Below are 27832 nucleotides of genomic sequence, written 5' to 3' on the forward strand. Positions count from 1 at the left end.
ACTTTTTCTTTTTCAGATGTTTTCTTGTCGTCTCCATCAGCTCGCCAGGTTGTAAAAATGAATAGTACAGCTATTCTCAGTTTATACACTTTATACTCTGGCAGTACACAAATCAATATTCCTATTGACTACCCATTCAAATGTAAGATTCAATCAACAACTTAGGTGGTGAGACGTAGTTCGGGTGCAGCGGGTGAGCGCTGACCCCTGCGGGAGGTCAGTGCTGTTGGGTCGGCCTGTTCAGGATCTGCTCCGCGGGCCGTAGGGGCAAGTCGTGCAGCGGGACGGCCAAAGCCTTCAGCCCCTCCGTGCAGGTTTGCAGCAGCTGGTCGTACTCCTGCAGGTCAAACAGCAGCTCATCAGCACCTGAGCTGCAGCGACAGGAAAGCTGTGCAGCGCCGAGCACCGTCCAACTCACCTCGCATTCCCGAGCCATGTCCTTCTGTAAGGCGTCGATGGCGCGCTGCTTCGACTTCAGGATCTCCTAAACAGACGGGTCAGGTTTCAGGTTCAGAGGACGGTGGAAACAGAACCCGAGACGTCAGAGTCAAAACTCCCAACGCACGAGACACGCAGTCATACAGATTTTTATTATTATTTATTTAATTTATCGATTTGTTACAAAAATATGGAATAATGTTGGTCTTTTTCGGTCTCCTTAAAGGTTGTTTTGACTGTTTTTGAGGTTGTTTAAAATCTTTTTGTGTCTCGAGTTCACAAACCAGCAGCGACGTCACCCGTTGGTTTGTGAATGTTATGAAGCCTCCAGTTCAGATTCTGTCTGTCACCATCTCGCTAGTTCGGAGCGGTTTGGAGCAGGAAGTGACCATATTTGGACGAGCTGGGGGAGGAGCGAGCGGTGGATCTGACTGATCTGATTGGAAACCTGACGATACTGACGTCCCGCCCACCGATAGCTGTAACCTGACTGCACCACAGGCCTGTCAATCAAACAGACCCGCCCCCAAAAACACACCTTTTTGAAGCTTATTTTGTAATTAATGACTGATTATTTTCAGATGGACCTCCAGAAAACTAATAAGAAGGAGCGACTTTAGCTAACAACACCGAGATAACTGGTGGAGAAATTTTTTTTGACTTTGTATTTCGTGAGAGAAGTTGAATGAGAGTCTATAGAGGCTTTTTTTGGAGCCAACCTCTAGTGGCACTCGGTGGTATTGCAGCTTCAGGCACTTCTGCGTTGGCCTCATTTTTCAGAGCTGGAAGCTACGAACACTTCTCTATACAGTCTGTGGTCATTACAGGTGGATGTGAAATCGTACCTCCAGCTTGTTGGCGGCGCTGCTGCCGGTCGTTGGGTCGACGTTGGAGGCGGAGAGCACCGCACAGAGCTGAACCTCCTTCTTCTCCAGCGTTTCTGTCAGAGCGGTCAGCTTCCTCTCCAGCAGCGCCTCCTTCAGGCTGCTCCTCTGCTGCACGTCCAGGATGGCCTCCATCTGCTTCTTCAGCAGCTCGTCGCGCTCCCGCTCGACCTGCCGACACCACGGTGACATCAGCTCACTGCCGCCGGACGCAGGGAGGAAGGAGAGGGAGGCGGCGGTTTACCTTCTCGAAGGCCTGCAGCAGCAGCTCGTGCTCCACGGTCAGATCTCTCAGCTCCTTTTCAATGAGCTTCACGTGAGCTCGCCGCACCTTCAGACACATCATCAAACATCATCAGCGGTTCGAAGCAAAGTCATCACACTGCCAATCATTAAAGTGTTTTCGTTGCTGTTGAAATAAGAGTAGCAGGTAAATGTTGGTGTCTGTAAAGGACGATTTCGTTCGGTTTCAAATGGTGCTCTTCAGATTGTGGTGAGCCGATGATGCTCCACGTTTGCTGATGTGTACTGATGTGCAGTGAACGCACCACCGCCCTGTCCTTGGCCCGCTCGTGTTCCTCCAGCTTTATGTGCAGCTCGGGCAGCTTCTGCTCGGCGTCCTGCAGAACCTCCGTCAGACGTCTGTTCTCCTGCTGAGCGGCTGAAAGCTCTTTGTCCGATCGCGCCTGCTGCTTCTTTGCCTCCGAGAGCTCCTCCTGTCGGACAGAACATCAGACGGGAGCCGAAACGCAGACAGTCAGGCAGGTGTGAGAAACGACCTGAAGAATTTAATGTCAGGAGGAAGAGTCTGTCTGCAGCAGCAGCAGCTGGGACTAAAGCTTTGTAAAATGTGAATAACAACAAATTATTTCTAAATTCACTCTGAAAGACTGTGTGGGCAAGCGGTGCAACAATTTAAGAATAATGTTCCTCAACGTAAAATTACAAAGAATTTGCAGATTTCATCATCTACGGTTCATAAAAAGATTTGTCTTGATCATCAGGCCCTGAGGCGGCACTGCATTAAAAACAGACACAATGCTTTGGTGGAAATCACTACACGGGCTCAGGAACACTTCTGAAAACCATCGTCTGTGAACACGGTTCATCGCTGCATCCACACATGCAGGTTAAAACTCGACCATGCAAAGAAGAAACCAGATATGAACATGATCCAGAAACACCGCCGGCTTCTCTGGACCCGAGCTCATTTAAGATGGACTGAGGTGAAGTGGAAAACTGTTCTGTGGTCTGATGAATCCAAATCTGAAATTTTGAAATGCTGCATCCTCCAGGCTAAAGAGGAGAGGGACCATCCAGCTTGTTATCAGTGCACAGTTAAAAAGCTAGCGTCCGTGATGGTACAGTGATGCATTAGTGAACGTGACATGGGTAGCTTGTATATCTGGGAAGGAACTATTAATGTTGAATTGAATTTCACTTTCAAAACTCCAGCAACTGGTCTCCTCCGTTCCCAAACGTTTACAGAGTGTTGTCAAAGAAGAAGTGATGCAACACAGTGGTAAACATGACCCTGTCCCAACTATTTCGAGATGTGTTGCTGCCATCAAATTCAAAATGAGCACATATTTTTAATAAAACAATAAAATGTCTTATTTTTAGTTAAATATGAGTTTACATGATTTACAAATCATCCCGTTCTGTTTTTATTTACATTTTACACAGCGTCCCAACTCTTTCCTTAACAGCGTCAAGGTTCCATCTGAGGGTTTGATGGTTTCCTGTCTCACCTTCAGCAGCTTCTGGTCCGACAGCAGTTTGGTCTGGACACCGGAGTAGTACTCCTCCGCCCCTCGCAGGGATCGCTCATGCTGCTCGATCAGAGTCACCACTCGACTTTTCATCCGGTCCTCCAGATCAATGACTTCGGCCCGCCGCCTCTTCTCCTCCATCTCGATCATCGACTGCATCTGCTGCTGATGTCTGACCTCGAACTCTGAGGAGGCAGCAACACCGGCAGCGCTCAGGAGCAGTTTATAAAACACCTGTCCGCATCTGTCCACACCTGCTCACTCCTGTCCACACCTGTTGACTCCTGCTCACTCCTGTCCACACCTGCTGACTCCTGCTCACTCCTGCCCACACCTGCTCACTCCTGTTCACACCTGCTGACTCCTGCTCACATCTGTCCCCACCTGCTCACTCCTGTCCCCCACCTGTCCAGCTGAGTCCCTCTGCAGCGTCATTACCTCGGGTCCTGCGGTCGTAGTCCTTGGTCAGCTCCATCAGCTCCACCTGGTGTTTCTGTTGAGAGTGAACAGGTGACGTGTTGCCGCTCAGGTGAAGAAACAAAGTGTCCAGAATAAAGAACTTCTGCCTGTGAGCTTCTCACCAGTTTGAGCTCCTGGATGCAGTTCTGGCTGCGGAGTTTTTTGTCCCTGAAGTCGGCCTGCAGGTGCTGCTCGTCTCTGCGCAGCACCAGCTCCGACTCCGTGTGCCGGTTCTGGACTAGCGAGGACGAGACGATGGCGTCCATCTTCAGCTCGGAGACGGCGGTGTGGTGCTCGGACAGGACGTGCTTCAGCTTCTGCTTGTAGACCTGGACCGGACAGAGGTCAGAGGTCAGACACAGCGATCTGTAAGGTCAGAGTGCATCTGCAGGAGGTGAACGTGCGTGCAGCTCACGCTGATCTCCACTCGGTGGCGCTCCTCGGCCTCCTCCCTCTCCCTGCCCCTGTTCCTCAGCTCCGCCTTCGCCTCCTCCACGCTCCTTTTGGAGACCTCCCAGAAGGCCTGGATCCTGTCCCGCTCCAGCTGGAAGTAGCTCCTCTCCTCCCGCTCTCTGTCCAGCTCCTCCCGCAGCCGAATGATGTGCTCCTCCAGCTGCAGGGCAGAGACACCGAGGCCACATGGAGCCTGTTCATACCTGTTCACAGTTGTTTACACACTCATTTGAACTCCACTAATGATATATCAAATTTCGGCCCACAGCACAGACTGACCTCTGACCCCTGGTGTTCACCGTGACTACAGTACACAGTTGTAGCTTACAGGCTGTAATGAACGTTTGTGTATGTTTGTTTATTATTATTTCATTAGTTGTAACTTTTTTTATTATTATTTTTTTATTATTATATAACTTACAGAAGAAAATCAATCAGTCAATCAGTGAGAGTAGACCTGCTTTGATCGATCTGCTTCGAGCTCGGACTGAGTTCCGGTCCAAACACACACACACACACACGCACACACACACACACACACACACACACACACACACACACACACACACACACTCTCTCTCTGTTAGCTCCGGGGCTAACGTTAGCAGCTCTGACCTGGTCCTTGGACATCTCCTCAGTGGACAGACCGTCCACCACCGAAGAAGACTTCCCCTTCCCGCTCTTCTTGCTTTTCGTCTTCGGCGGCTGAACAACAACAAAACAACAACAACAACAACAACAACATTAGAAGCCGATGACCGAATCCGACTGATGCTAAGCTAACATGCTAACGGATCTCCACTATGTGAACGAGTTTCCAGTGAAAACAAACGTTTACTCACCATCGTTAATCGGCGGGAAACTTTCCGGTAGAACCGAACTTTTTATATACAGTCGACGGTAAAACCGAGTTAGAGCCGAACACCGTGAACTGAGCCGCACGTTCACCCGTAAACACGAGCCGCTGCCATGGCAACCCGTCAGTCACGTGAACATCCGAAAGCTTTTTTTTTTTTCTTCAAATTAAACTTTATTTGAAGAAAATCGACATCACGCAATCGTGAGATCAAAATAATGGAGAACGTTTGAATAAAGGATTAAAGTCAGAAGAAAAGATCACAGTTAAAAGAAGTTTGTGAAATTATTTAAAGACAGATCAGTTATTTATTTTATTTATTATTTTTGTTTAATAGATAAGATAAAAACAACAGCAAAAATGATGGATTCGATGAATTGACTATACATTTCAGGAAAATTATTTTATTTAGTGATTACGTAGAAATTTAGCTGTATTCACCAAATTAAGATTTTCGAGACTTCCTGTTTCTGTTGATCAAAGTCGACGTGTTTTTATTTTGAAAAGCTGCTCAGAAAAAAGCAAAATGTCTGAATACGTTTACTTTGATTTAAGGGAGGAATTTTCACAATTATAGATTATGAACAGTCAGTCAGTTACTGATGAAAATCAGTGCCTTTGCATTTCCTGCATTACGTTAGACGCCTGTTTGCTAAATTGTTAGCCTCTGTGTGTCTGAATGACGTCCACGTTGACGTTGTGTGAGAGGTCAAAGGTTGATTGTTCACTGAGGAGGATTCTGGGCGAGAAAGTACACGCAGGCTTCACGTCCTTCAGCTTTGACTTTGTTCACGGTGCTGTACAGGTGAGCGTCCAGAGGTGTGCAGGTGTTTGGTGGTTCAGTGATCGTCGACCAGCTGTATGGACTCTCGACACCCGATTCCCTCCTGAGCTGCTCGCCGAGGTCTTTGATGTCCTCGTAAATCACCTCGTTTACATTTTGGTCCTCGCTTGTGTTCCTGCCTGCTCTCTTTGCGGAGCAGAATCTCAGGATGAGGATGGAGAAGAGCACCAGAGAAGCACCGATGACCACACCAACAGGGACTTTCCACAAGTCTGAGTACTGCTGCTTCTTCTGGTCTGAATCCAGTACATGTTCTCCTCCTGCTTCGTCCTCTGGCCGGGCTTTGGGAACAATGTTCGTGTCTGTGGTCACCTCCAGGTAAACCGTCTGTCTGCCGTTGCACATGTACATGGAGGTGTCCAAGACTTCAACGTTACTGATGTACAGTGCGTTGTCTGCCAGGGAACTGAAGCGTTTGTCGGTTCGGCGGTCAAGGCCGTTTATGATGCTGACAAGAGTCACCAATTTACTGGATCTGTAGCGAGTCCAGGACACGTTTCCCTTCGCATGAGGACAGGGGAGAGTAGCGGCTGTGTGCTGCAGCACGGTCTGTTTAGTGACATCTGTAAAAAAAAAGAGGAAGAAATCGGTCGGAAAGCAAGGATCTATGCATTATAACAACATGGCTCTGTAGTAGAAGAGTCACAAACGCGATTCTGTACTGGAAATCACTACATGGGCTCAGGAACACTTCTGAAAACCATCGTCTGTGAACACAGTTCATCGCTGCATCCACAAATGCAGGTTAAAACTCGACCATGCAAAGAAGAAACCAGATATAAATATGATCCAGAAACACCGCCGGCTTCTCTGGACCCGAGCTCATTTAAGATGGACTGAGGTGAAGTGGAAAACTGTCCTGTGGTCTGATGAATCCAAATTTTAGATTCTTTTTGGAAATCATCGACGCTGCATCCCCCAGGTTAAACAGGAGAGGGACCATCCAGCTTGATCATCTATAGTTTATAATATCATTAAAATATTCAGAGAATCTGGAGAAATCTCTGTTCACAAGGGACAAAGCTGAAAACCAATATTGGATGGTGGTGATCTTCGGGCCCTCAGGAAGTGCTGCATTAAAAACAGAAATAGTTATGTCGTGGAAATCACTGCATGGGCTCAGGAACACTTCTAAAAACAAGTCAAAGAAAAAAAGAAAAGTAATTATTTTTGGAAATCATGGACACCGCATCTTCCGGGCTAAAGAGGAGAGGGACCATCCACCTCGTTATCAGTGCACAATTCAAAAGCCAGCATCTGTGATGGTACAGGGATGCATTAGTGAGCATGACATGGGTAACTTGTTCATCTGGGAAGGAACCATTAATACTGAATGATATATAGAGGTTTTGGAGCAACATATGCTGCCATCGTCTCTTTCAGGTAAGGCCTTGTTTATTTAAAAAAAACAATGTCAAACCACATTCTGCATGTATTACAACAGCATGGCTCCGTAGTAGAAGAGTCCAGGTGATAAACTGGCCTGCCTGCAGTCCAGACCTGTCACCCATTGAAAACATTTGGAGCATCATGAAACCAAACATACGACAAAGGAGACCCTGAACTGTTGAGCAGCTGAAATCTTATATCAGGCCAGAATGGGACATTTCACTTTCAAAACTCCAGAAACTGGTCTCCTCACTTCCTCAATGTTCAGTGTGCCTTTAAAAGAAGAGGTGATGCAACACAGATACACGTGCCCCTGTCCCAACTATTTTGAGACGTGTTGCTGCCATCAAATCCAAAATGAGCATATATTTTTAATAAACAATCAAATTTATCAGTTACAACTTTTGACATGTTGTCTTTGGTTTATTTTTACTTAGATATGAGTTTACATGATTTACAAATCATCCCATTCCATTTTTATTTACATTTTACACAGTGTCCCAACTGTTTGGGAAAAAGATTTGTAGAACCAAACAATCAGTAAAATGTCTCATTTCATTTCAGAGCCAAATTTAGAGGAAAAAATATCACATAATACATATAAGCACTGTTAAAGGGTAATACTGACAGTTATTCATCACTTTCCTTTTACTGCCCGAACAAACAAAGAGTAAATTAATGAATCAGTTTTACATCTTTGCAGCTGCCTGAACGAAACCTGAAATCTATAAATGAAATGCTGATAAATCAGATTTCCTCACCAGCAGAGTTGAGACAGAAACATCCCATCAACAGAAAGTAGAAATAAAGCTGCATCTCTGCAGACGTCTGCGTGAACACTGGTGTCGTTTCAATGAGAGGAAGTCGTGAGAAATAAGTGCTGCGGAGTGTAAATGAAACTCGTGTTGTGTAATATGCACCCGTATGGAAAATGTAACGGTCACATAAAGCAATATTTAACGACAGACTTTTTTGTCTCAGCGGGTCTTTTACCCCCCCCCCCACACTCTACAAAAATGTAAACACAACTCCTCTGTTTTTGCCTCACATTTTTCATGAGTTGCAGTAAAAGATTTCACACTTCCTTTGTGCTTTTATTTTTAAGGCTATTTTTAACAGTAAGCTTCCTGTCGAAGGAAATGACATTCTCAATGTTTCATTGCTCAACTTTATTCCAGAGAATAACATTTCATTACAGTGTTTAACTCGGCTACAAAACATAGTTTGTTGAATTTAAATATATTATGTACAATCTGCAGCTGCTCTGTGACTCTATGACTTGTCTGAGCTGGTCGGCTGGCTGACCTTCGACAGATCTCCAAACGACGCGGTGGCCGAGCCTCGCTTCAATGGTTTGGCCTGAAAGAAAAAAAGAATACTAAAATCAGGAATCGAATTTTAAAAAAGATTTCTTGAATTTATGGAAGCCTGTTTACGCCAGTGAGATGGAAAAAAAAAATCCTGTATGTCAATATAATAAGAAACCTTCTCAAAATAATGAATTAGTATCTGGAAATAATGACAAACTTTCTGGAAATAAGCACTTAAAAGCTTCTCATTATAATTACTTACAGGATCTGGGTTTTTTTCATCTCACTGGCAGAAATAAGTTTCTGGATTCTGGCAATTTTTGCTAAATGATGTAATAAAACAAATTCACAAAAATTCACAAATGACTAAAAGTTTTAGAAAAACTGCTAAACGATGAAGAAATTTTGACCGCAAGTCACAAAAAACCTCCACTGATGAACAGTGTTTTAAGTGAACAGTTCCCGAGTATTCTGATGTTCTCTAAAGAAATGTAAATAACGTTTGTTTCTGTTTATTTATTCAAACATCTGGAATCTGCTGAAACAAGAAGAAAAAGAAGAAGAAGAAGAAGAGCGACCATCCTCAGAAACTCTCCATCATTAACTTCCTTCCTTCCCACAGGATGTGAACGCAGCACAGATGGAGCTGCAGTGCAGAAACACACCAGCAGCGCTGTGATGAACCCGCATCAGGTGTTCTCACCTGGGACTCATGAGGCTTCCAGCCAATCATGTAGAGGATCTCAAAGGTGACGGGGACAGACCCGTCCTTGTTCCCATACATCTCTGAAACATTTCCAACAGACAGAAATCTTAGAAAACTCGTTTATGGGAACAGTACAACATTGTGAACGCAGCCTGACTATCTCGTCTCTAAGAAACAGGAATGGTCTGTTTCAGTCTGGTGAGTCACCGTGATGAATAAAAGGCTCCTAATCAGGTTTAATAAAAGAAATGCTGTGGAAAGCAGAAGTGTCAGAAATAAATCCTGAATGGACTGCTGAGTCAGTTTATATCAGCACGTGTCAGGATGATCCGGCTGCTATTACTCTGCCGGTAGGTTCCTGAGGGTATGGATGACTGAAAGGAAAACAGAATGACCTGTTTTGTCCCCGCTGTGATTTCTGACCCCGCCTCTAACTGTGTGGTTTCTGACCCCGCCTCTAACTGTGATTTCTGACCCCGCCTCTAACTGTGTGGTTTCTGACCCCGCCTCTAACTGTGATTTCTGACCCCGCCTCTAACTGTGTGATTTCTGACCCCGCCTCTAACTGTGTGATTTCTGACCCCGCCTCTAACTGTGTGATTTCTGACCCCGCCTCTAACCATATGATTTTGTCCCCGCCACTCACTGTAGATTTTTTTTGTCCCGCCTCTTTCTGTGTGATTTCAGACCTGCCTTTGACTGTAGATTTTTTGGCCCCACGTCAGACAGTTTGATTTTGGCCCCACCTCTAACTATGTGATTTTCGCAATATTCAAAAGAAAAATCAAATAGTTCAGAGACCTAATTTACTGCTTTAAGCCTCACCTTTATAAACAGCAGCTGCTGCTAAGATGGTGTCTCTGTGCAGCAGCGACCTCCGGTTCCAGGCACAGTTACTCTCACCCATCCCTGAAAACCCAACATGAGGATGATCAACAGAGACTGCACAGATTTACAGATGGCTAAAATAACCCATCGTTGGCTCCAGCATTTAGTTCCAGATACATATCAGACTGGACTTCTTCCTTTTTCTAATCCTCTCTTTTTAATCTACAGCGCCACCAGCAGGTCAGGGTACGTCCATGAGAGTGAAATTACAGACTGAATTTGTGAATTTGTACCTTGTAAATCAGTCATGACTTCCATGATTCCTGGATAGTAAACCTGAACGTCATCGATGTCCTGCAACAAAGAGGGAAACGGTTTACGAGAGTCGATGAAAAAATTCTGAGACTGTTCCTGTTGCGCGTGAACAGTCAGCACAGTGAAGTATTCCAACTGTCATCTCTTGATCAACATCAGCACCTGAGTTCCATACATTTTTGTGACCACTGGTAGGAGAACATTAGTGATTTCACCGTGGCCCTGAAACTGGAGCAGAGAAACATCAGATTTTGGGCCAAACTTTGGAAATGGTCAACAGAGACCCTTGAAATGCTTCAGAAAGTCTACGGCGATGAAGCGATGAGCCGGCGAGATGTTCCGAGTGACGTTCAGGTTTCAAGAGCGAAGAAGGCACGTCAGGTCAGGAGACACCAGCTGGGTTTTCTTTGACGTTGGCGGCGTTGTGTCACCGTGAATTCGTCCCCCAGAGTCAGACTGTCAACACTGAGTTCTTCTGGGACCTTCTGAGGCGTCTGTTCTGGTTTGAACTTCTTTTCTGCTTTGTAGTCTTCAGGTCAGTCTGGATTTTGTGCTTCCAGTTTGATTTTGAAATGACTCACCTCTTGTGTCTCTCTTTTTTTTCATTTCCTGTCCTTTGTATGATTGTTGGTCCCTCCTTGTCCTTCCCCCCTGCTGCATTCAGTCTGTGTGCTCTTCTTCCCTCTTTGTCACTTTGTTTCAGTTTTCTGTCTGTTGCTGCGTCTTTTGAAACCCAGCGAACACAAACCACCTGAACTGTGGCGCCATGGCAACAGGGTTTACCGACAGGTATGTGGCTCTGTGGCGCAACGGATAGCGCGTTGGACTTCTAGCTAAACACTGAAGAAGTGATTCAAAGGTTGTGGGTTCGAGTCCCACCAGAGTCAATGTTTAGTCATAATCTTTGATCTGCTGCAGTGCTCACGTGCCAGTGGCCCCAGAACCGTGGAACTCAGCTGCTGATGTTGATCAAGAGACGACACTTGGAATACTTCCTCATAAAGGTTGTTGCTTCCTGCTGCTACGTGTGCATCACATGTACTTACAGGCTCATATTTCTTTGATCGACTATCGTACGTGACTTCTTAGGTTTCATTGTGTTGACCGCTCTGACTTTAACTGTGTTTGATCGACAGAACTTCAATCAGAAATCGTGTGAGTGTTTTCTCACCACAGTGAGCATGTTGAAGCCCGCCTGGCCCAGCAGATTGCCCAGGTCGGTGACGGCGGTGTAGGGGGAGACGTGGGGGGAGAAGCCTCCCTCCCTCTCGGTCTCGGCCAGCTGGAGGGAACATCGCAGCTCGTAGAGCGTCTCCCCGCCCACCATCGCCCCGATGAACACGCCGTCCGGCTTCAGCACCCGGTGGATCTGAGCGGAGGACGCAGACCGTTAACGGGTGAGCCAGCCCTGCGGTCGACTTCTCACGGCGGTGCCACAGTGGGCGGAGCTACAGCCTGGTGAACGTTTGATCTCACCTGTTTGAGAGCTCCGGGCAGGTCGTTGATCCAGTGCAGGCTGGAAGCACAGAACAAAAGGTGAGTTAGATACACAGCGACGTCTTCTAACCTGAAAACCAGGATCTACAAATGCAACTACATACAGAAAGAGGCGTTGAATTTATATTTTTTACTGTATTTCTTATTTCAATAGATTAAATAACTGACTAATCACAAATAATTGCTACAAAAATGAATCCTTCGTTGCCTTTTTGACTATAAATGAATAATAAAAGGTAGAATATGGCCTCAAATTATTTTGTGTATATCACATTGTTTAGTGCTGGAATAATTTCAAACAAAACAATGAATTGAATTTGTTTAAACCTGCACCCAAATAATCAGATTCAAAAATATCAATTTCTTTAAGCTAACAAACTAACAACATGACCACATGAACGAGAAGCAACGAGACCAGAGAGATGGAACAAAAAAGGAAACACAAAACGACTACGACAGGACTTCTGTCAGATTTAGAAGAAGGACTTCATCGTGTGGTAGAAGTCAGAGAAGCAGCTTCAGGTCCAACTTCAACCTTCAGTGAAGACGAAAACATCTCCAATCACACGGCGGCTGCACTCACGTCAGGCTGCTCATAACCAGGTCGAAGGTGTTTTCTTTGAATGGCAGAAACTCCTCGTCAGCCAGAACGAGCTGAGTCGGGATCTCAGTCAGTCGTCTCTGCTTCTGAAGGTTACAGACAGGAAACCAAATGGGAAATTGATTTTACATGAACATCACGCATCAGCAACTAAATTCAGCAAAGACAAATACTTCTGATCAGCCAACTCTAAAAAAAAAAAAAAAAAAAAAAACCTATTAAAAATGATTCTATAAAGGCTGAAGATTCTGCCTCCATCTTCTTCCCATAAAGTGTTTATGTGTTGGATTTATTGTGTTCTTCAGATCTCACCAGATTCTGCTGGGAGACGTCCGTCAGGAACAAACGCTCCACCACATCCTGAAACACACACAGACACACACTTTACTACACTCATCATTCATCAGACACAAACACCTGATACCAACATCTAAATACAGTCAATACAAAAACATACACGTGTTGTATGAGATCCTACTTTGACCCCAATGCGTGTTTATTTCAGTTGATTTTAAAGTGGTTGTTAAATATAACTAATCTAATCGTTACTTTTAGCTAATTTAACTGATAATCCATTAAATTAAACTATTTGTTTCAACATTTATCGACAACATTTAGCTAACTTAACTGCTAATCAATTAGCCTACATTAAACTAGTTGTTCCACCATTTATCTGACTAATTCAACTGCTCCATTACTTCTCATTTCTAAACATTTAATCCACTGTTTTACATTTAAAATTTCACTTTGTACTAATTATTTCACACTTTCTAACTTTTTAAAGCAGTAAATCCATTGTCTTCAAACAATATTTCACCATTGCGTTTAGCTTTTAAACTGTCCATTATTTAACTTTGTAATTATTTCACCATTCATCCATTTTAGCTATCAAAAGTAGGAAATGATGTATTTTTTCCCCTTTTAGTTAAGCTACTTCACATTACTTTAAATGAAAAATTTTATTCTTTTGGACGCTCTCCTCGAGAACCTGATCCAAACTTTTTTTGTATATTCATGGCATTAGTTTGTTGTCGGCTGTATGTTTAACTCAGCTGGTGTGATTATGTCTTCATGTTAATGTGCACACATACAGACTGTACCTTGCTTAAATGCTCTGCAATGTGACTTTTCCCACCACCGATGTCCAGCGCCAGAGGAAACGTCCTGCGAAGACAAGAAGAAAGAGGAAATATGTCAAACGGGGACGTCCTGTTGTCGTTGCTGCTCCTCTGTAACGTTCTGAATTTCATCTTTTAATTTTTCAGTTATAAAATCATCAAATTGAATTCATAAACGGTCAGTTTAGAAATTTGTGGGATTCCAAAATAAATTATGTCAATAAAATGTAAATAATGATATGGACTAATGATAGATAAACAGTTCACGATCAATGAAGACATTATAGTCTGTAAACACAAGATTTAAGATGTTTATCAATTAAATTTAAGACTTTTTAACTCCTCTTATATTGAGGAGAGTGAATTCAGGGCAGTCAAAGCCTTCCTAAGACCTGCAGATGTCCTGATAGACAAACAGTAAAGATGGATTAATAATACTTGATCAAAAAGGACTTTTTCTATTGGTCATCAAAAGGACCAGAGATTTCAATAATCCTTGTTTCAGGAGCACCGGTTGAGCCGCGTCCTCATGAACCCACCTGGCGATGTCGTAAACTCGATCACCCACTCGACTGCCCACCTGCAAACCAACAGAAGAAAAAGAAGTGAACCGTCACTGAGCGGCTGGTTTATCAGTAGATTATCAGTAGAATTCAAGTCAATTCTTAATTTTTTATGTCCTTTAATATCTGACACGTTTTTGGGAGAAATTCCACCAAAACAATAGAAACAAACATGCAGCCTCTGATGTGTCCTGTGGTTCATCTCACTGTTGACTGAGTCGCACTGAGTCAGAAGAGAGGACCGCAGGAGGAGACACAAAATGACTTCAAACAACACAAAGAAAGTCACAACGAGCAGGAAGTGACGAACAAGAGACGCTGGAAAAACATTTACACACGAAAAAGGACTGGAGAGATGCAACAGTACCACACAGAGACAAAAAAAAAAAAAAAAAAAGTGACAAAGAGACACAAAAGCAGCATGAAAAGGTCCGAAACGAGCACACAGAGACACAAAACAGAAAGACATGCAAACAAACCACAAAAGTGTTCAAAGTGTTGGAAAAGAGACGTAAAATGAACATAATGAGACACAAAAACGCGACTACAAGCTGCAAAACAACCAGACAAAGACACAAAACGATGAGAATTAGATTCAGACAGGAGTGTTGAAAAAGAGGCCTGAAATGAACATGAAGAGACACAGAAGGACCAGAAACAGCTCCTCTGGAGGTCGAGGGGCCCCCGCTGTGGAGGCCCCGCTGTCCCGCCTCCTCTCACCTCGTCCCTGAGGTAGTCGTACTGGTGGCTGTCCTGCTGACAAGCTGCCCAGTTCTTCTGCCTCTTCTTCATCTCCCTGTTGAACACGTTCATGGTTCCCCGGCTGGACGCTGACAGGCGCCTGCAGGGTTCAGACCTGGGCCCAACCTGAAGTCTGCAGCAGGAGGAGGAATAGGAGAAGGAGGAGGGAGGAGGACATGGTCCAGCTGCCTGAGGAGGCGGCAGGAGGAGACGCAGCCGTCTGCAGCCCCTGCAGGACCCTCTGACACGCTCTGCTGCTCATGGTGCTGCTGCTGTCTGCAGGTCAGCTGCTGTGATCTCAGACAGAGATCCCCACCAACAGATCTGCACTGTACAACTGCTTCCTGTCCTCCACGCTGGGTGACCTCAGGGGGAAGGGAGGAGGGAAGACGTGGAGCTGGATTCAGCAGGGCTCCCTGAAAACTCTGGAACTGGAGCAGCGCCTGGAAACGGACAGGAAGTACCATGAAATGTAAACTTCTGTTACTGCTTATGCTATTACTGATAACTGATGATCTCTGATTGATCTGTTTCCCGGTTTTTCATAAATTTATAAATATTTCGTTTACATTCATATAAAACCAAGAAAAGCTAAAAAAAAAAAATATAATCAGGTTGTAAAAGCTAGAAGCAGGACACATTTTGCATTTTATTTATTCAACATCCAACAAATGTATAATCGAAAGAAGTTGGCTCTCTTATGCCTAAATAAAGATAAGGGACAATATTAAGATATTACATTCAAAAATGCGTTAAATTGTGCAAAATAACTAAATGGATTAAACCTTTTGACTTCTTAAAGTACTGTGGTTTGTCAGGGCAGAAATACTTGCTATGATCTGTGACTGTAGCCGACATGTCTCATATTTTGAAAATAATTCACTAGAAATGAAACAAAACGTATTTTTATTGCTTTAAATGTCAAAGTTGATTTCATAAGAGAAAACAAAACGATAATTAATACTATTATATAATTGGACATTGATGGTCTTAAATGCGTCCCATACTTCGTTTGCAGGGCTGTTAACAACGTGACATGAATATAATACCAGTAATATTCGTTGTTTGGTTAAAAGCAGGCAGAGAAATGTCGAATCTATTTTGTTAGCTGTGCTTACTTGCTTGGAAGTCTTTTACGCGTTCTGCTCCGATTGTCCTACTTCGCTTGCCGTAGCGAGAAAGGGGTGGGGAAACAGAGGGGTCACGGCAGAGTTGCATGCTGGGAAAACACGTGTATCCGGCAGAGCTGTGAGGCATCAGTAGAGTTTTGTCTTTGCAATTATTTCAGATTCAATTTGAGTTTTTACTTTCACAGACGGACCCTCGGTGCTGTGTGAAGTTTCCGTTGTCTGTCCTCCCCCCCCCCCCCGCCATTTGTGTCCGTCTTCCCTGAGCGGACATTTTGTTTACATGTCGGTGTGGAGGTTCCCGCAGCAGCGACTCTCACCGGAGACCGTTTTTACAAACACAGCGCAGCGTTTGTGACTCTCCAGCCAGGTAAACTGTCATGTTTGAAACCAACTGCAGAGAGCAGGTTGTAAAACGGGTTTAAGCTTGTTTTAAAACGTTTTTGTTAAATTTTTGTCCCGGTGCAGACACGTGATAGTCCAGTTTGTGGTCCGGACCCAGTTTGTTGATTTCGTTCCTCACATAGGACCATGCTTTCTGACAGTTTCTTTTTAGGAGATGTTTGGAAAAACCCAGAATCAGTGAAACTTTATTTATAATGCAAAGTATTATAAGGCAGTTTAAAGAAATATGGTATTAAAAACGTTTTACATTTTTTTAATCTAACCAATAAAATACGAATAAAAGCACAGAAAAGTTAAATACTGCTGAATGAAATAGGACAGAAAAATATAGAAACTGGGACCAAGGTGGGTTTTTTTTTTTTAAATAACATTTTATTAGAACTTAATATGTAGACAAACAAGAGCAAAAGGTTACATAAAAAAACAATTAAAGTTATATAATGAACCAAGTATGAGCTGTTACAGTTTGAATCTCGTTTTGTTTTAGAGCATTAAAATGAGGAAATGTCTTTGCTAAAAGCAGAGAAAGTCACCATTTCTTACCTGTAAACTTCGGCCGTAATGATGATGAGGTTTATGTCACCCGACACTACGTCCTGTTTCTTTTCTGCAGGTGACGCCGTGACTCTGCCACCATGTCGTCCAAAAAGCAGCAGGATGGCGACGAGCGCTTCCTGCGGGTGCAGAAGGACCCCCGGTTCTGGGAGATGCCCGAGAGAGAGCGCAAAGTCAAGATCGACAAGCGCTTCCAGTCCATGTTCCACGACAAGCGCTTCAAGGTGAAGTACACGGTGGACAAACGAGGCCGCCCCATCAACCACACGTCCACAGAGGACCTGAAGCGCTTCTACCAGCTGTCCGACTCGGAGGAGGAGGAGGAAGCCGAGGAGGACGCGAAGAGCGGGAGGACGACAGAGGCCAAAAAGGAGAAGAAGAAAGTGAAGGCTGAACGAGGAGTCCGAGTCGTAGAAGAGGGTGAGAAGATGTTTTTTATTCTCGTGTTCACTGATGAAATGAGAACAGTCTGACATGTCTGGTTCTGAAGTCAGCCTCCGAATTAAGTGTCTCTGATGCCGACCAATAGCAGCGCGGAGGCTGTAACCATGGCGACGGTAAAGACCGAAGGACTTTGCTTTCATTCTGTTGGTGCGACCTGTAGACGCCTTCTTTCTGCGTCAACAGACAAACGTTAGATGCTTTAGACGACTTCGTTTGTTTACATTCTGGTTTCCGGTAGTTGGTTTCTGGCTCCTCCCTCCTGATGACATGAGGGCGAGCTATGATTGGTCGGGGGGCCAGTGTGTAATCACCTGATCTAAACCTGCAGACACAACAGTGATTCCAACTATTATCGCGTATCCTCAGGTGATGAAGACGATGAGGAGCAGCAGTCTGCAGAGGAGGATGCTGATGAGCTGGCAGTCACTGGCAGCGGTGAGGAGGAGGAAGATGACGAAGATGCAACGGAGGACAGCGTCGTGGCGAGCGGATCTGACTCGGAGGACGACAGTGACAGCGAGCCGGATCTGGCCCGAGGGAAGGGCAACATCGAGACGAGCTCGGACGAAGACGACGACGACGACGATGTGGACGCCATCCTGAGGAAAGAGGAAGAGGAGATCGAGCACGACTGGGGGGAGCTGTGCAAAGACGCTCCGCGAGGTGACGAGGTGAGGCGACGTCCGGTGAGGGAGGGAAACACAATCGACCAGGAAACACAAACGCTCTTAACGTGTTTTGCCCGTGTTCGTGTGTCAGGTCGCCGCCCGGCTGGCCGTCTGCAACATGGACTGGGACCGGATGAAGGCCAAAGACCTGCTGGCTCTGTTCAACTCCTTTTTGCCTAAAGGAGGCGCCGTGCTGTCTGTCAAGGTAAACCTGCTCCGTTCGTGTCCTGCTTGTTGTTGCTCAGAAAATAACTTCAGCATTCATTAGATATTAGGACTCAGAAACAGCTATGTTTGGGGGCGGGGCTGTTTGATTGACAGGCCTGGGCTGCAGGCAGGTTTCAGTCATAGGTGGGCGTGTAGTGTTTCCCATAGGTTGAGAAAGTACTTGTGGTTCAGCATCAATAAAAGATCAAACATACAATAATAAGGTATTTTTCTTGACTAAATTGTTGACATATGAGCACTGTTTTTGCTGAGTGTTGTCTGTTTTCCAAGAGAGATAAACAGCAGTGCATGCTGGGTGTTGTTGTCCAGATTTACCCGTCGGAGTTTGGGAAGGAGAGGTTGACGACGGAGGAGACTCAGGGACCGTCGGGGCTGAAGGCGCTGCCCGACGACTCGGAGGACGACACGGAGGAGGAGAGGTAACGTGTTGGGAGTTTACTGAGGTCAGAATGAAGCAGGTGTAAGTCGTTCACCCGCAGGTGCAACAAAACCATCAGCAGAGCAACCTGAGCAGAGACGAGTCCAATAGATGCTAAAAAAAAAAATGCGCTAAAGTTTTTTGGAAACATCCTGGCTGTGCTAAAAAAAAAAAAATCATATTTTTCTACCCCGACCTTCAACAAGGAGCGGGCAGCACTTTGCGTCAACTGGAGACTTTTCAGAGAGTCACTGATGATAAAGAATTACAGAGACCTGGTGTCTCACAGATGGGACAAAGATGAAAAAAGTAACGGCACTAAAATCGATCCCTGGGGAACGCCGAGCAGATGTGCAGTTTGACCTGAAAGTGTTTTTACTCTTCAAGTTCTTCTCTTGACCGCCACAGTTTCCCTGAACTGTCTGACAGACGTATCAAAGTTAAAGCTCTTAATGTTTTACCCTCAGTTGTTGACTGTAATCAAAAGGTGCGAAAAGTTAGAGAATTTATCGGGTCTGGGTCATTCCTCACAATTCTTCAAGTCCTAACCAGTCAATCGATGGAGCTGGTGAAGGCGTCCAAACTTTTGCACTTTCAACAACTTTAGTTTATACATTTTTCTTTTTAAGTTGATGAAATTAAAAGTCGTAGTTGGAAGGAATTTAATTTATTTCTTTTCACTTCAAAAATCAGCAAAATATGTTATTTTTTCCCCCAAACGTTTACAGTACAGCAGTCGTGTTCTTCTTGGGTCTGATGTTTGTTTGTGTCTACTCTCAGGGATTACCGGGAGAAGATGCGTGACTACCAGTTCAAGCGGCTGAAGTATTTCTACGCTGTGGTGGAGTGCGACTCGGTCGGCACGGCTGCAAAGATCTACGAGGAGTGTGACGGTTACGAGTACGAGAGCAGCTGCTCCGTCCTCGACCTCCGGTACGACCGTCAACAAACGTTTTCAAACTCGTGTGCCGTCGCCTGTTTAATGTCTTGCCGCTAGAAGAGAACGTTTGTGTCGTTGACCTTTAAATCTCCACCGAACAGATTCATTCCCGACGACGTGAAGTTTGACGAGGAGCCCAAAGACGAGGCGACGGACGTGAACCTGTCGGCCTACACGCCCAAACTGTTCACCTCGTCTGCTGCCGCCACGTCGAAGGTGAGATGCTTCCCAGCGGATACTGCCGCCGAACAGACTGTTAAGACGATGACTGAACAACCGTCAGGATGAAATGAGCACGAGAGGAGCAGGATGGTGTGAGATCAGCAGACAAGCAGACGATTCTTTGACCGATGTGTTTGTTTTGAACTCATCAGGTGCAGCTGACGTGGGACGAAACCGACCACGAGCGTGTCACCGCCCTGAACAGGAAGTTCAACAAAGACGAGCTGCTGGACATGGACTTCAACGCCTACCTGGCCTCCTCCAGCGAAGAAGAAGAAGAAGAAGAGGAGGAAGAAAAGGAGGAAGGTGAAGATGCAGAGCAGGAGAGCGGAGAGGACGGTGAGAGACGGGAAACTGTTGTGACGTCTTCTGCTCTGACGAGACGGAGCAGCTGATTGATGTGCTGCTCTGTGTTTGTGTCGGGCAGTAAAGCCTGCGGTGGGGAGGAAACCGCAGGAGGAGGAGGAGGCGAAGAAGAAGAAGAAGAAGAAGAAGAGCGACGAGCAGATCTCCAAGTACAGACAGCTGCTGAAAGGCATCCAGGACAAAGAGAAGAAGCTGCAGGAGGACAAAGACATGGAGATGGAGATCACCTGGGTGCCAGGTAGGATTAAAGTCTTCACTTCCAGGTTTAGTAACCAGGTGCTGGGACGGAAATTATTCACGGTCAGTAAAGACTCGGAAAGAGGAAAACATGGATCTTAATATGTGTAGCGATAAGAAGGAAAGACTTGAAGGGAGCTGAGAGTTTTTAAAGCAGATCGCAAGAAATCAAAGCAATCTCCTCAATATAGTTATTTTGCAAAATTCACGTGATTTGTTCCTCAAAAACTGTTGTGACCTGAAAGTATGACATTATAAAGTCTTCTTTCAAAATAAAACGGACTTTATCACCAAAGCTAAGTGTTAATTTCCAACCAACAAGGCTCCGCCCCCTCTCCTTTCACCATCAAAACAAACTGCTGCTAGCTAACCACAACAACAGGAAATGACGGGATTTGTGGGAAATGTGTTCTTATGATGGGAATGAGGAATAAGTTAAATGAGTTTTCTCCACACTTCCAGCTGTAAGAGACTGAACTTTGTTTTAGTGTTGAATGAATGTGATTTAAAAAGCATTTGAAGCTCTTATTGTGACAGAAGATGGAGCCTTTGTTTTCTATATTACAGTCACAGACTGTTCTGTAAAGCTACGACACTTTTAGAGACTTTTAATCACTTTGAGCCCCGTGATGGTTCTCTAATTCAACACAACGCAAATATTTCTGGGATGTGCAGTAGGATTATTATCACAGGAAGTCACCACATATTACTCTTTAGCAGGAAATACTTTTCTCACAACTTGCAATTTTTGCTAATTCCTTTCATTTTACCAGCCGTCACGGCATCACAGTTTTTGAGGAAAATGTGTATTTCTGATCAAAACAATCACAAAAAAGAACTAAGAAATCCTCCGACTGTCTTAGGACGGAAAAAAACATAATTTACCCAGAATTCCTGGCAAATGAGTCCTTTTTGAGTCAATCAACAGGCCAACAGAGAATGCAGTTTATTTGTTGCTTTGTTTTTGCCTTGTTGAACTTTTTTTTTTTTTTTTTTAAATCTCTGTAAAAACTTGTTCGTGTTTCATCTGGTGATCGTCTGTGTAACATGCTGTTGGGGAGTTATCTGAGCTTCAGTGAGTTCATGTTATCACTGCAGGCCTGAAGGAGACCACAGAGCAGCTGGTGAAGAAGAAGCTGGAGAGCAAAGACCAGCTGACGCCTTGGGAGGAGTTTCTGCGGAAGAAGAAAGAGAAGAAGAAGCAGAAGAAAGGTGAACGGAAACAGGTACGTTCAACTGTCGCAGTTGTTTTACGAAGGTTTAAGTGTTTGTCGATGGCTTTTATCAAATCATGTAAAAAATAAAAATATCAAAAACAACATCTCAAATGTTGAAACTGAGAAAGTTTATTGTTTTAGGAAAAGTATGTGCTTTTTTAAAATTTGATGGCACCAACACATCTCAAAGTTGGAACAGAGTCAAAATTACGAATAATTTGTGGATTTCATCATCTACGGTTCATAATATAATCAAAATATTCAGAGAATCTGGAGAAATGTCTGTAACAAGGGACAAGGCTGAATATTGGATGGTGGTGATCTTCAGGCGCTCAGGCAGCACTGCATTAAGTACAGACAATTCTGGAGTGGAAATCACTACATGGGCTCAGGAACATTTCTGAAAACCATCGTCTGTGAACACAGTTCATCGCTGCATCCACACATGCAGGTTAAAACTCGACCATGCAAAGAAGAAACCAGATATATATTCCTGAAATAAAGAGGTGACATTGATTGTGACTTTTGACCTTTGACCTCCAACTTTCTTCTTTTTGTCCTCAGTCGTATTGATCGAACAGCTCTGCTGTGTGTTGTTTTATCAATCTGTCTGATTGATCTTCTTTCAGGGAGCCGATGACGAAGACATCAGCAACGACGAGCCTCCTCCGGACGTCGACCTCAGTGACCCCTTCTTCGCCGAGGAGCTCGGCACTACAGGTGATCAATCAGCTGATCAATCAGCTGATCAGTCAGGTGATCAGTCAGTTGAGAAGTGAATGACGGAGTGAAAACAAAAGATCTTTAAGGTTTAGTTTCCGTGTCATCTGGTGTGTCTGCAGACCTGAACAACAAACAGAAGAAGAAGAAGCAGCGGCGAGAGGAAGAGGAGCGGACGGCTGAGGAGGAAGAGGAGCTGGAGAAACAGAAGGTCAGAGGTCAAACCCCCTCCCTTCTCCTCCCCCCCGTCGGTGTGGATGTGCAGCACGTGACGCTGTTTGTGTGTTTTCCAGGCGGAGATGGCGCTGCTGATGGAGGACGACGACAACAAACACAAACACTTCAACTACGACAAGATCGTGGAGCAGCAGAACCTGAGCAAGAGGAAGAGGAAGAAGCTGCTGAGGAAGGGCGAGGAGCCGCTGGGGGATGACCGCTTCCAGGTAAAACCTTCACATCCTCATCACATTCTGATGCTTTTTCTCGGCAAAACGGCCCAAAGTCCACAAGAACCGTCTGCTAGGACGAATTATAGAGTTCAGAAATATTTGACTTCTCTTTCTGTGTTGAACTTAGAGAACCTCAAAGTGTCTAAAAGTGTCGTAGCGTTACAGAACAGACAGTCTGAGACTGTAATATAGAACACAAAAGCTACATCTGCCAAAGTCAGTCTGACTCATAGAGACACAGCAGGAGGGAATAACACCTGTCTCACCTGTCTCTGTCTGTCCTCAGCTGGACGTTAAAGACACTCGTTTCCAGGCCATGTTCACCTCCCACCTGTTCAACCTGGACCCCTCCCACCCCAGCTACAAGAAGACCAGAGCCACTCAGAGCATCCTGGCCGAGAAGCAGCGCCGGCGGGAGGGGGAGGGGGAGGGGGAGGAGGAGGACGATGGGCGGAGCCACACGCTCGGCGGTCAGGAGACCACGCCCACACAGGCAGGTGCCAAGAGTAAACAAGAAGCAGCGGGGAAGATGCGGGAAAGTGACGTCGGCGCGCCGAATAAAGCGATGGACCCGAGTCTGTCGCTGCTCGTCAAGTCGATTAAAAGCAAAACGGAGCAGTTTCAGGCTCGGAAGAAGCAGAAGCTCACGTAGAGACCTCGTTTCTACGAACACCGACGGTCCTGGAGTCAGACACTCGTCAGGTCGAGTCCTCCTGACCGGACACCATCCACTTCCTGTCACCTGGAAACAACATGAACTGAATCCTGCTGCCTCACATCAGGTTATATTTTTATTTTTCTTCTCATTAAATCGTTTACAAACAGAACTAAGTTTGTGTGGGTTGGTCCTTTTTAATGTGACAGTTTCATTCGGACATCAAGTATCACTTTAAAGACATTTATTAACGTGGTGTTACTGACGTCTGCTTCCAGCTGCATTACAGCTAAAGACTCATTAAACGTTTATCTGCCGCATTTAACTGAAACATCCTGAAGGTGCTTCTGTTACAGCCGCTCCTATTGGTCGACAGAAACCTGACAGGTCGGTCTCCTCCGGGCTGCAGCCAATAAAACGCAGAGACACCCGACAGGTCTGGATGAATCTGATGGTTTGATTGTAAAATCAAAGGCACGTAATCAACTGCACACACACACACACACACACACACACACACACACACACACACACACACACACACACACACACACACACACACACACACACACACACACACACACACACACACACACACACACACTCTGATCAGTTCATCATATCATAATTCTGAAAAAAAAACTAAAGTGCTTTTAAGTCCTACAGATTACTCCTTTAAAGAGGGCTGGTGCAGCTCTGTCTGTCAGGGTTTGTTTCCTCCTTCCTGTATCTCACTGAGTTTGTTGCAGCTCACAGATCAGTTTTACAAAATGACGTCAAACAAACAAACTGATGGTTTAATATTTGACAAATTGTTGGATTTTAACAACTTCTTATTTCGTCCACTGTGACAAATCTTCATGTGAAAAGTGATAAAGCTGTCAGATAAATGTGGTGGAGTGGAAGGAGACAGTAGCTGAACATTTAAATTCTCTAGTAAAGTACTAATACCTCCAAATCGTACTTTATTAAATATACTCAGTTACTTTCCACCACAGACTCTTCTCCTGTTGTTCCTGGATGTAAACAGGAAGTTGAGGTGTTTATGTTGTTACCTAATGGCTGCTTTTCTGATGCCCTCTGCTGGACACAGACGTGAAATACACCAGGCTAAAAGGTTTCAAAATAAAAGATTTTTCACAATCTCAGCATTATAATATTGATCATTACAAAAACAGTGGAGGCTGAAAACAGATATTATTTTCAGAACCTGCTTTATTGGTCAAATTTAATAACACATACATCGTCTGTCAGTGTACTGACACTCATGATTGATTAATCTGCTGATTGTTTCCTACATTAACTGATCAATAATATGACATGTAGCCCATAAACACCCCAACATGTTGATGTTTCGTACCTGCCTCTCACTGCTGCAGTTATTACATCACATTATGTAACATTTGATTGTAAAATCTCTTCATCAAAAAACAGAAAAACCTTCAACCTGCAGAGAAAATGTGTTTCCTGCTCAGACGTGTTGATGTTGTGACTCTGAAGCTTTCTGACACTCTGACAGAAACATTCCAGCTCAGGACATCATGACTTTTAATGCTGCATCATCACATCAGACAGGAAACAGTGGGGACATACTGGACATCAGAGGAGACACATTTCCCTCAGCCTCAGTCCCACAGACCGGATCACAGAGAACCTTTTTAATAAGTACGTTCACTGATGGAGACGCTTCATCATGAAACAGATCAGGCAGTTTGATTGACAGGAGAGATGATCAGAGGTGCAGAGTTTTTACCACCTTCATTAAGACAGGGGCTGAATAATGGGAGGAGTTTGTCAGTGAAGGAGCAGCCAGTAAAGGAGTAGATAAGAGCTGCAGCATCGACATCATAAAAGGAGACCAGACCCTCCTCATAATCCACAAACACCCCCACCTTCTCAGGACCAGACCAAAGACTCAGACGGACTGGAGGACTTGCATTAGCATCGTATTCATTTCCATTTCTCAGACGTATAGTCCAGAAACCTTTCTGAGGACGTGCAGTGATATTTCCCTTCCTGCTGATCGACTTTCTGACCACTCCTAAATCCCAGTCCGTCTTTCTTTTAACCTGAACCTCAAAGTAAAATCTGCCTGTAGAGAAACTCTGTTTTCCTAAAACACAAACACATTGAGAAAACCTCTCTGGGTTGTCTGGAAGATTCTTCCTCACATCACCATGGTTCACTTGTTTCCCGTCATCAGACAGGATGAGATCAGGATGTGCTGTATCAGGATCCAGAGTCACGTCCACTGCAGACTGCTGGAGTCTCTTCAGCTCGGCCTCAAACAGCAGCTTCCTCTTTTTCCTGAGCGTCTCCTCCAGCTGAACCACAGCTCTCACCACAGTCCCCTCATATGATGGTGGACGGACGCTGACCTCTGTCCGGTCCTCGGTGGGTGGAGCAGCTGTCAGGGACGAGAAGCTTTGGAGGAGGTGGAGGTGGTCTGCAGAGCGTGAGAGCTGCTCCACCTCAGAGCTCCTCTTCATCAGCTCAGAGATTTCCTGCTGCAGATCTGTGATGAAACCTTCAGCCTGTTTCTCTACTGTTTCCTGCTTCTCTTGGATCTCCTCTATGAGCTCGTTCAGGCCTCTCTCAGCCGCCTCCTTCAGAGCAGTGAACACCTCAACACCTTCTGCTTTCTCTCTGTCTGCAGCAGCTTTACTCGTCTTCACCGACTCTTTGAGCTCCTCAATCTTCAGTCGTCTCTTCTGGATCATCTGCTGAATCTCAGCCTCTGTCTTCCCCAGCTCTGCCTTCTTTCCTTCATATTCTTCTCTCAGAGGAACCAACTCGTGTGTCTTGTGGTCTAAAACAAAGCAGAGCATGCAGACACATGTCTGGTCGGTCTGACAGAACAGCTCCAGAGGTTTATGGTGCTTCGTACACATCCTGCCTTCCAGGTTCTCCACAGGCTCCGTCAGCTGATGTCTTTTCAGGCTGGACGTTGTCAGATGAGGCTGCAGGTGAGTCTCACAGTAGGAGGTCAGACACACCAGGCAGGACTTGAGGGCCTTCAGTTTGGTTCCAGTGCAGACGTCACAGGGAACTTCTCCTGGTTTGGCAGCTTGTTGCTCTGAGCTGCTGCTGCTGGCTTTCTGTTGAGCTTCATGTCTGAACTGAGCAACCATCTCAGAGAACAACGTGTTGACTCTCAGTTGAGGTCTGGTGTGGAACACCTTATTACACATGGGACACTGACACCTGTCGGTAACGGTCCAGTGTTGAGTGATGCAGTTTTTGCAGAAGTTGTGTCCACATGGTGTGCTGACTGGATCAGTGAACACATCCAGACAGATGGAGCACAGAAACTGATCCTCAGAGAGAAGACAGCTGGCAGCAGACATGTCTGCAGTCTGAGGACAAAAGTCAAAGAGGGAAAAACATCATTTTAAAAAGAGTTATAAAGACAAATATTCTTCTATTGTTTCTTCTGTTCTACAGCTGAACTTCAGAGTTAAAGTGACACACAGGAGTCGGTACGAAATGAAAGGAGTTGAACTTCCTGTTTGATTGAAGCTGTAAGTTTTGTGTTGATGCTGGTTGTTGAAACAGTAAATCTGATCAGCTGTACTCACCAGTGTTGGACTCAGGTGTTGAGGAAGAACAGATGAAGTTTATTTTGTCTTCAGATAGAAACACAGAGATTCGTCTCGACTGCAGCTCTGCCGTCTCTCTGACTAACTTTATCTTTCACTTTAATCTGAACTTGAACCTTGTCCTTCCAAAGTTTACTGGCTTTTTATTGCTGCTGTTTGTCAGGGTGTGTTTCCTCATTCAGGTTCAGACATCAATATAGTCTCACCAAGTTTTCAAAAAAGTTAGGATGCTGTGTAAAATGTAAATAGAAGGAGGAGGGGGGGCGCCACATGGTCAGCGCTCAGGAGACCACACCCACACAGGCGGGTGCCAAGAGTAAACAGGAAGTAGCGTGGAAGATGCAGGAAAGTGACATTGGATCTCCGAATAAAGCGATGGACCCGAGTATGTCGCTGCTCGTCAAGTTGATTAAAAACAAAACGGAGAAATTTTAGGCTCGGAAGAAGCAGAAGCTCACATAGAGACCTCCTTTCTACAAACCCCGACGGTCCTGGAGTCAGACACTCGTCAGGTCGAGTCCTCCTGACCGGACACCATCCACTTCCTGTCACCTGGAAACAACATGAACTGAATCCTGCTTCCTCACATCAGGTTTTATTTTTATTTCTCTTCTCATTAAATCGTTTACAAACAGAACTAAGTTTGTGTGGGTTGGTCCTTTTTAATGTGACAGTTTCATTCGGACATCAAGTATCACTTTAAAGACATTTATTAACGTGGTGTTACTGACGTCTGCTTCCAGCTGCATTACAGCTAAAGACTCATTTCACTAGCTAGAACCCCGCCTCAGCCGAGGGCGAACCTTCA

The 27832-nt window shown here is 45.0% G+C and overlaps 5 protein-coding genes and 1 non-coding gene across 6 annotated transcripts; 2 read left to right on the top strand and 4 right to left on the bottom strand.

Annotated features, from left to right (window-relative positions):
* Positions 1-73: 73 nt before the first annotated feature.
* On the bottom strand, positions 74-4998 carry LOC138634853 (dynein regulatory complex subunit 4-like). The gene is made up of 11 exons (XM_069722040.1): positions 4849-4998; positions 4622-4711; positions 3969-4166; positions 3676-3882; positions 3533-3587; positions 3074-3279; positions 1871-2038; positions 1567-1653; positions 1284-1493; positions 419-484; positions 74-337 (listed from the first exon to the last, which is right to left on the bottom strand). The coding sequence occupies exons 1-11, from the start codon at positions 4849-4851 to the stop codon at positions 218-220; spliced, it is 1410 nt and encodes a 469-aa protein (XP_069578141.1). The 5' UTR covers positions 4852-4998; the 3' UTR covers positions 74-217.
* A 235-nt stretch (positions 4999-5233) lies between these two features.
* LOC138634881 (uncharacterized) lies at positions 5234-8089 on the bottom strand. The gene is made up of 2 exons (XM_069722083.1): positions 7857-8089; positions 5234-6269 (listed from the first exon to the last, which is right to left on the bottom strand). The coding sequence occupies exons 1-2, from the start codon at positions 7909-7911 to the stop codon at positions 5587-5589; spliced, it is 738 nt and encodes a 245-aa protein (XP_069578184.1). The 5' UTR covers positions 7912-8089; the 3' UTR covers positions 5234-5586.
* A 24-nt stretch (positions 8090-8113) lies between these two features.
* ndufaf5 (NADH:ubiquinone oxidoreductase complex assembly factor 5) lies at positions 8114-15933 on the bottom strand. Its single transcript, XM_069722084.1, is given in 13 exon segments — positions 8114-8454; positions 9109-9191; positions 9937-10020; positions 10233-10293; positions 11426-11623; positions 11731-11770; positions 12335-12438; positions 12665-12712; positions 13453-13516; positions 14010-14050; positions 14754-14940; positions 14942-15217; positions 15893-15933. Coding segments are annotated over 12 exon segments (1092 nt in total). The 5' UTR covers positions 15037-15217; positions 15893-15933; the 3' UTR covers positions 8114-8367.
* trnar-ucu (transfer RNA arginine (anticodon UCU)) lies at positions 11050-11141 on the top strand. The gene is given in 2 exon segments: positions 11050-11086; positions 11106-11141. It is a non-coding gene; the product is annotated as a tRNA-Arg (tRNA).
* A 66-nt stretch (positions 15934-15999) lies between the features above and the next one.
* esf1 (ESF1, nucleolar pre-rRNA processing protein, homolog (S. cerevisiae)) lies at positions 16000-23597 on the top strand. The gene is made up of 14 exons (XM_069722062.1): positions 16000-16271; positions 16920-17281; positions 17672-17976; positions 18065-18178; positions 18511-18620; positions 19400-19552; positions 19661-19775; positions 19934-20120; positions 20209-20385; positions 21483-21610; positions 22231-22321; positions 22444-22532; positions 22615-22764; positions 23057-23597. The coding sequence occupies exons 2-14, from the start codon at positions 16942-16944 to the stop codon at positions 23420-23422; spliced, it is 2325 nt and encodes a 774-aa protein (XP_069578163.1). The 5' UTR covers positions 16000-16271; positions 16920-16941; the 3' UTR covers positions 23423-23597.
* Positions 23598-24641: 1044 nt separating this feature from the next.
* LOC138634879 (E3 ubiquitin-protein ligase TRIM39-like) lies at positions 24642-27237 on the bottom strand. Its single transcript, XM_069722079.1, has 2 exons — positions 27004-27237; positions 24642-26781 (listed from the first exon to the last, which is right to left on the bottom strand). Exon 2 carries the CDS (start codon positions 26770-26772, stop codon positions 25129-25131), a length of 1644 nt encoding a protein of 547 aa, XP_069578180.1. The 5' UTR covers positions 26773-26781; positions 27004-27237; the 3' UTR covers positions 24642-25128.
* Positions 27238-27832: the final 595 nt, after the last annotated feature.

This window comes from Brachyistius frenatus, unplaced genomic scaffold (genome assembly GCF_029030835.1).
Source record: "Brachyistius frenatus isolate BFR_SWC_R1_liver_20210118 unplaced genomic scaffold, ASM2903083v1 Contig_281, whole genome shotgun sequence".
NCBI classification, from domain to species: Eukaryota; Metazoa; Chordata; class Actinopteri; family Embiotocidae; genus Brachyistius; species Brachyistius frenatus.

Coding starts and splice junctions, on each gene's coding strand:
- LOC138634853 (XM_069722040.1), bottom strand. Junction 3,883..3,968: donor GCCACCGAGTGGAGATCAGC/GTGAGCTGCACG, acceptor TGTCCGGTCCAG/GTCTACAAGCAGAAGCTGAA. Junction 3,588..3,675: donor GCATCCAGGAGCTCAAACTG/GTGAGAAGCTCA, acceptor CACTCTCAACAG/AAACACCAGGTGGAGCTGAT.
- LOC138634881 (XM_069722083.1), bottom strand. CDS start 7,911: ATGCAGCTTTATTTCTACTTTCTGTTGATGGGATGTTTCTGTCTCAAC. Junction 6,270..7,856: donor TTTCTGTCTCAACTCTGCTG/GTGAGGAAATCT, acceptor TTTTTTTTACAG/ATGTCACTAAACAGACCGTG.
- esf1 (XM_069722062.1), top strand. CDS start 16,942: ATGTCGTCCAAAAAGCAGCAGGATGGCGACGAGCGCTTCCTGCGGGTG. Junction 17,282..17,671: donor AGTCCGAGTCGTAGAAGAGG/GTGAGAAGATGT, acceptor GCGTATCCTCAG/GTGATGAAGACGATGAGGAG. Junction 22,533..22,614: donor AGGAGCTGGAGAAACAGAAG/GTCAGAGGTCAA, acceptor TGTGTTTTCCAG/GCGGAGATGGCGCTGCTGAT.
- LOC138634879 (XM_069722079.1), bottom strand. CDS start 26,772: ATGTCTGCTGCCAGCTGTCTTCTCTCTGAGGATCAGTTTCTGTGCTCC.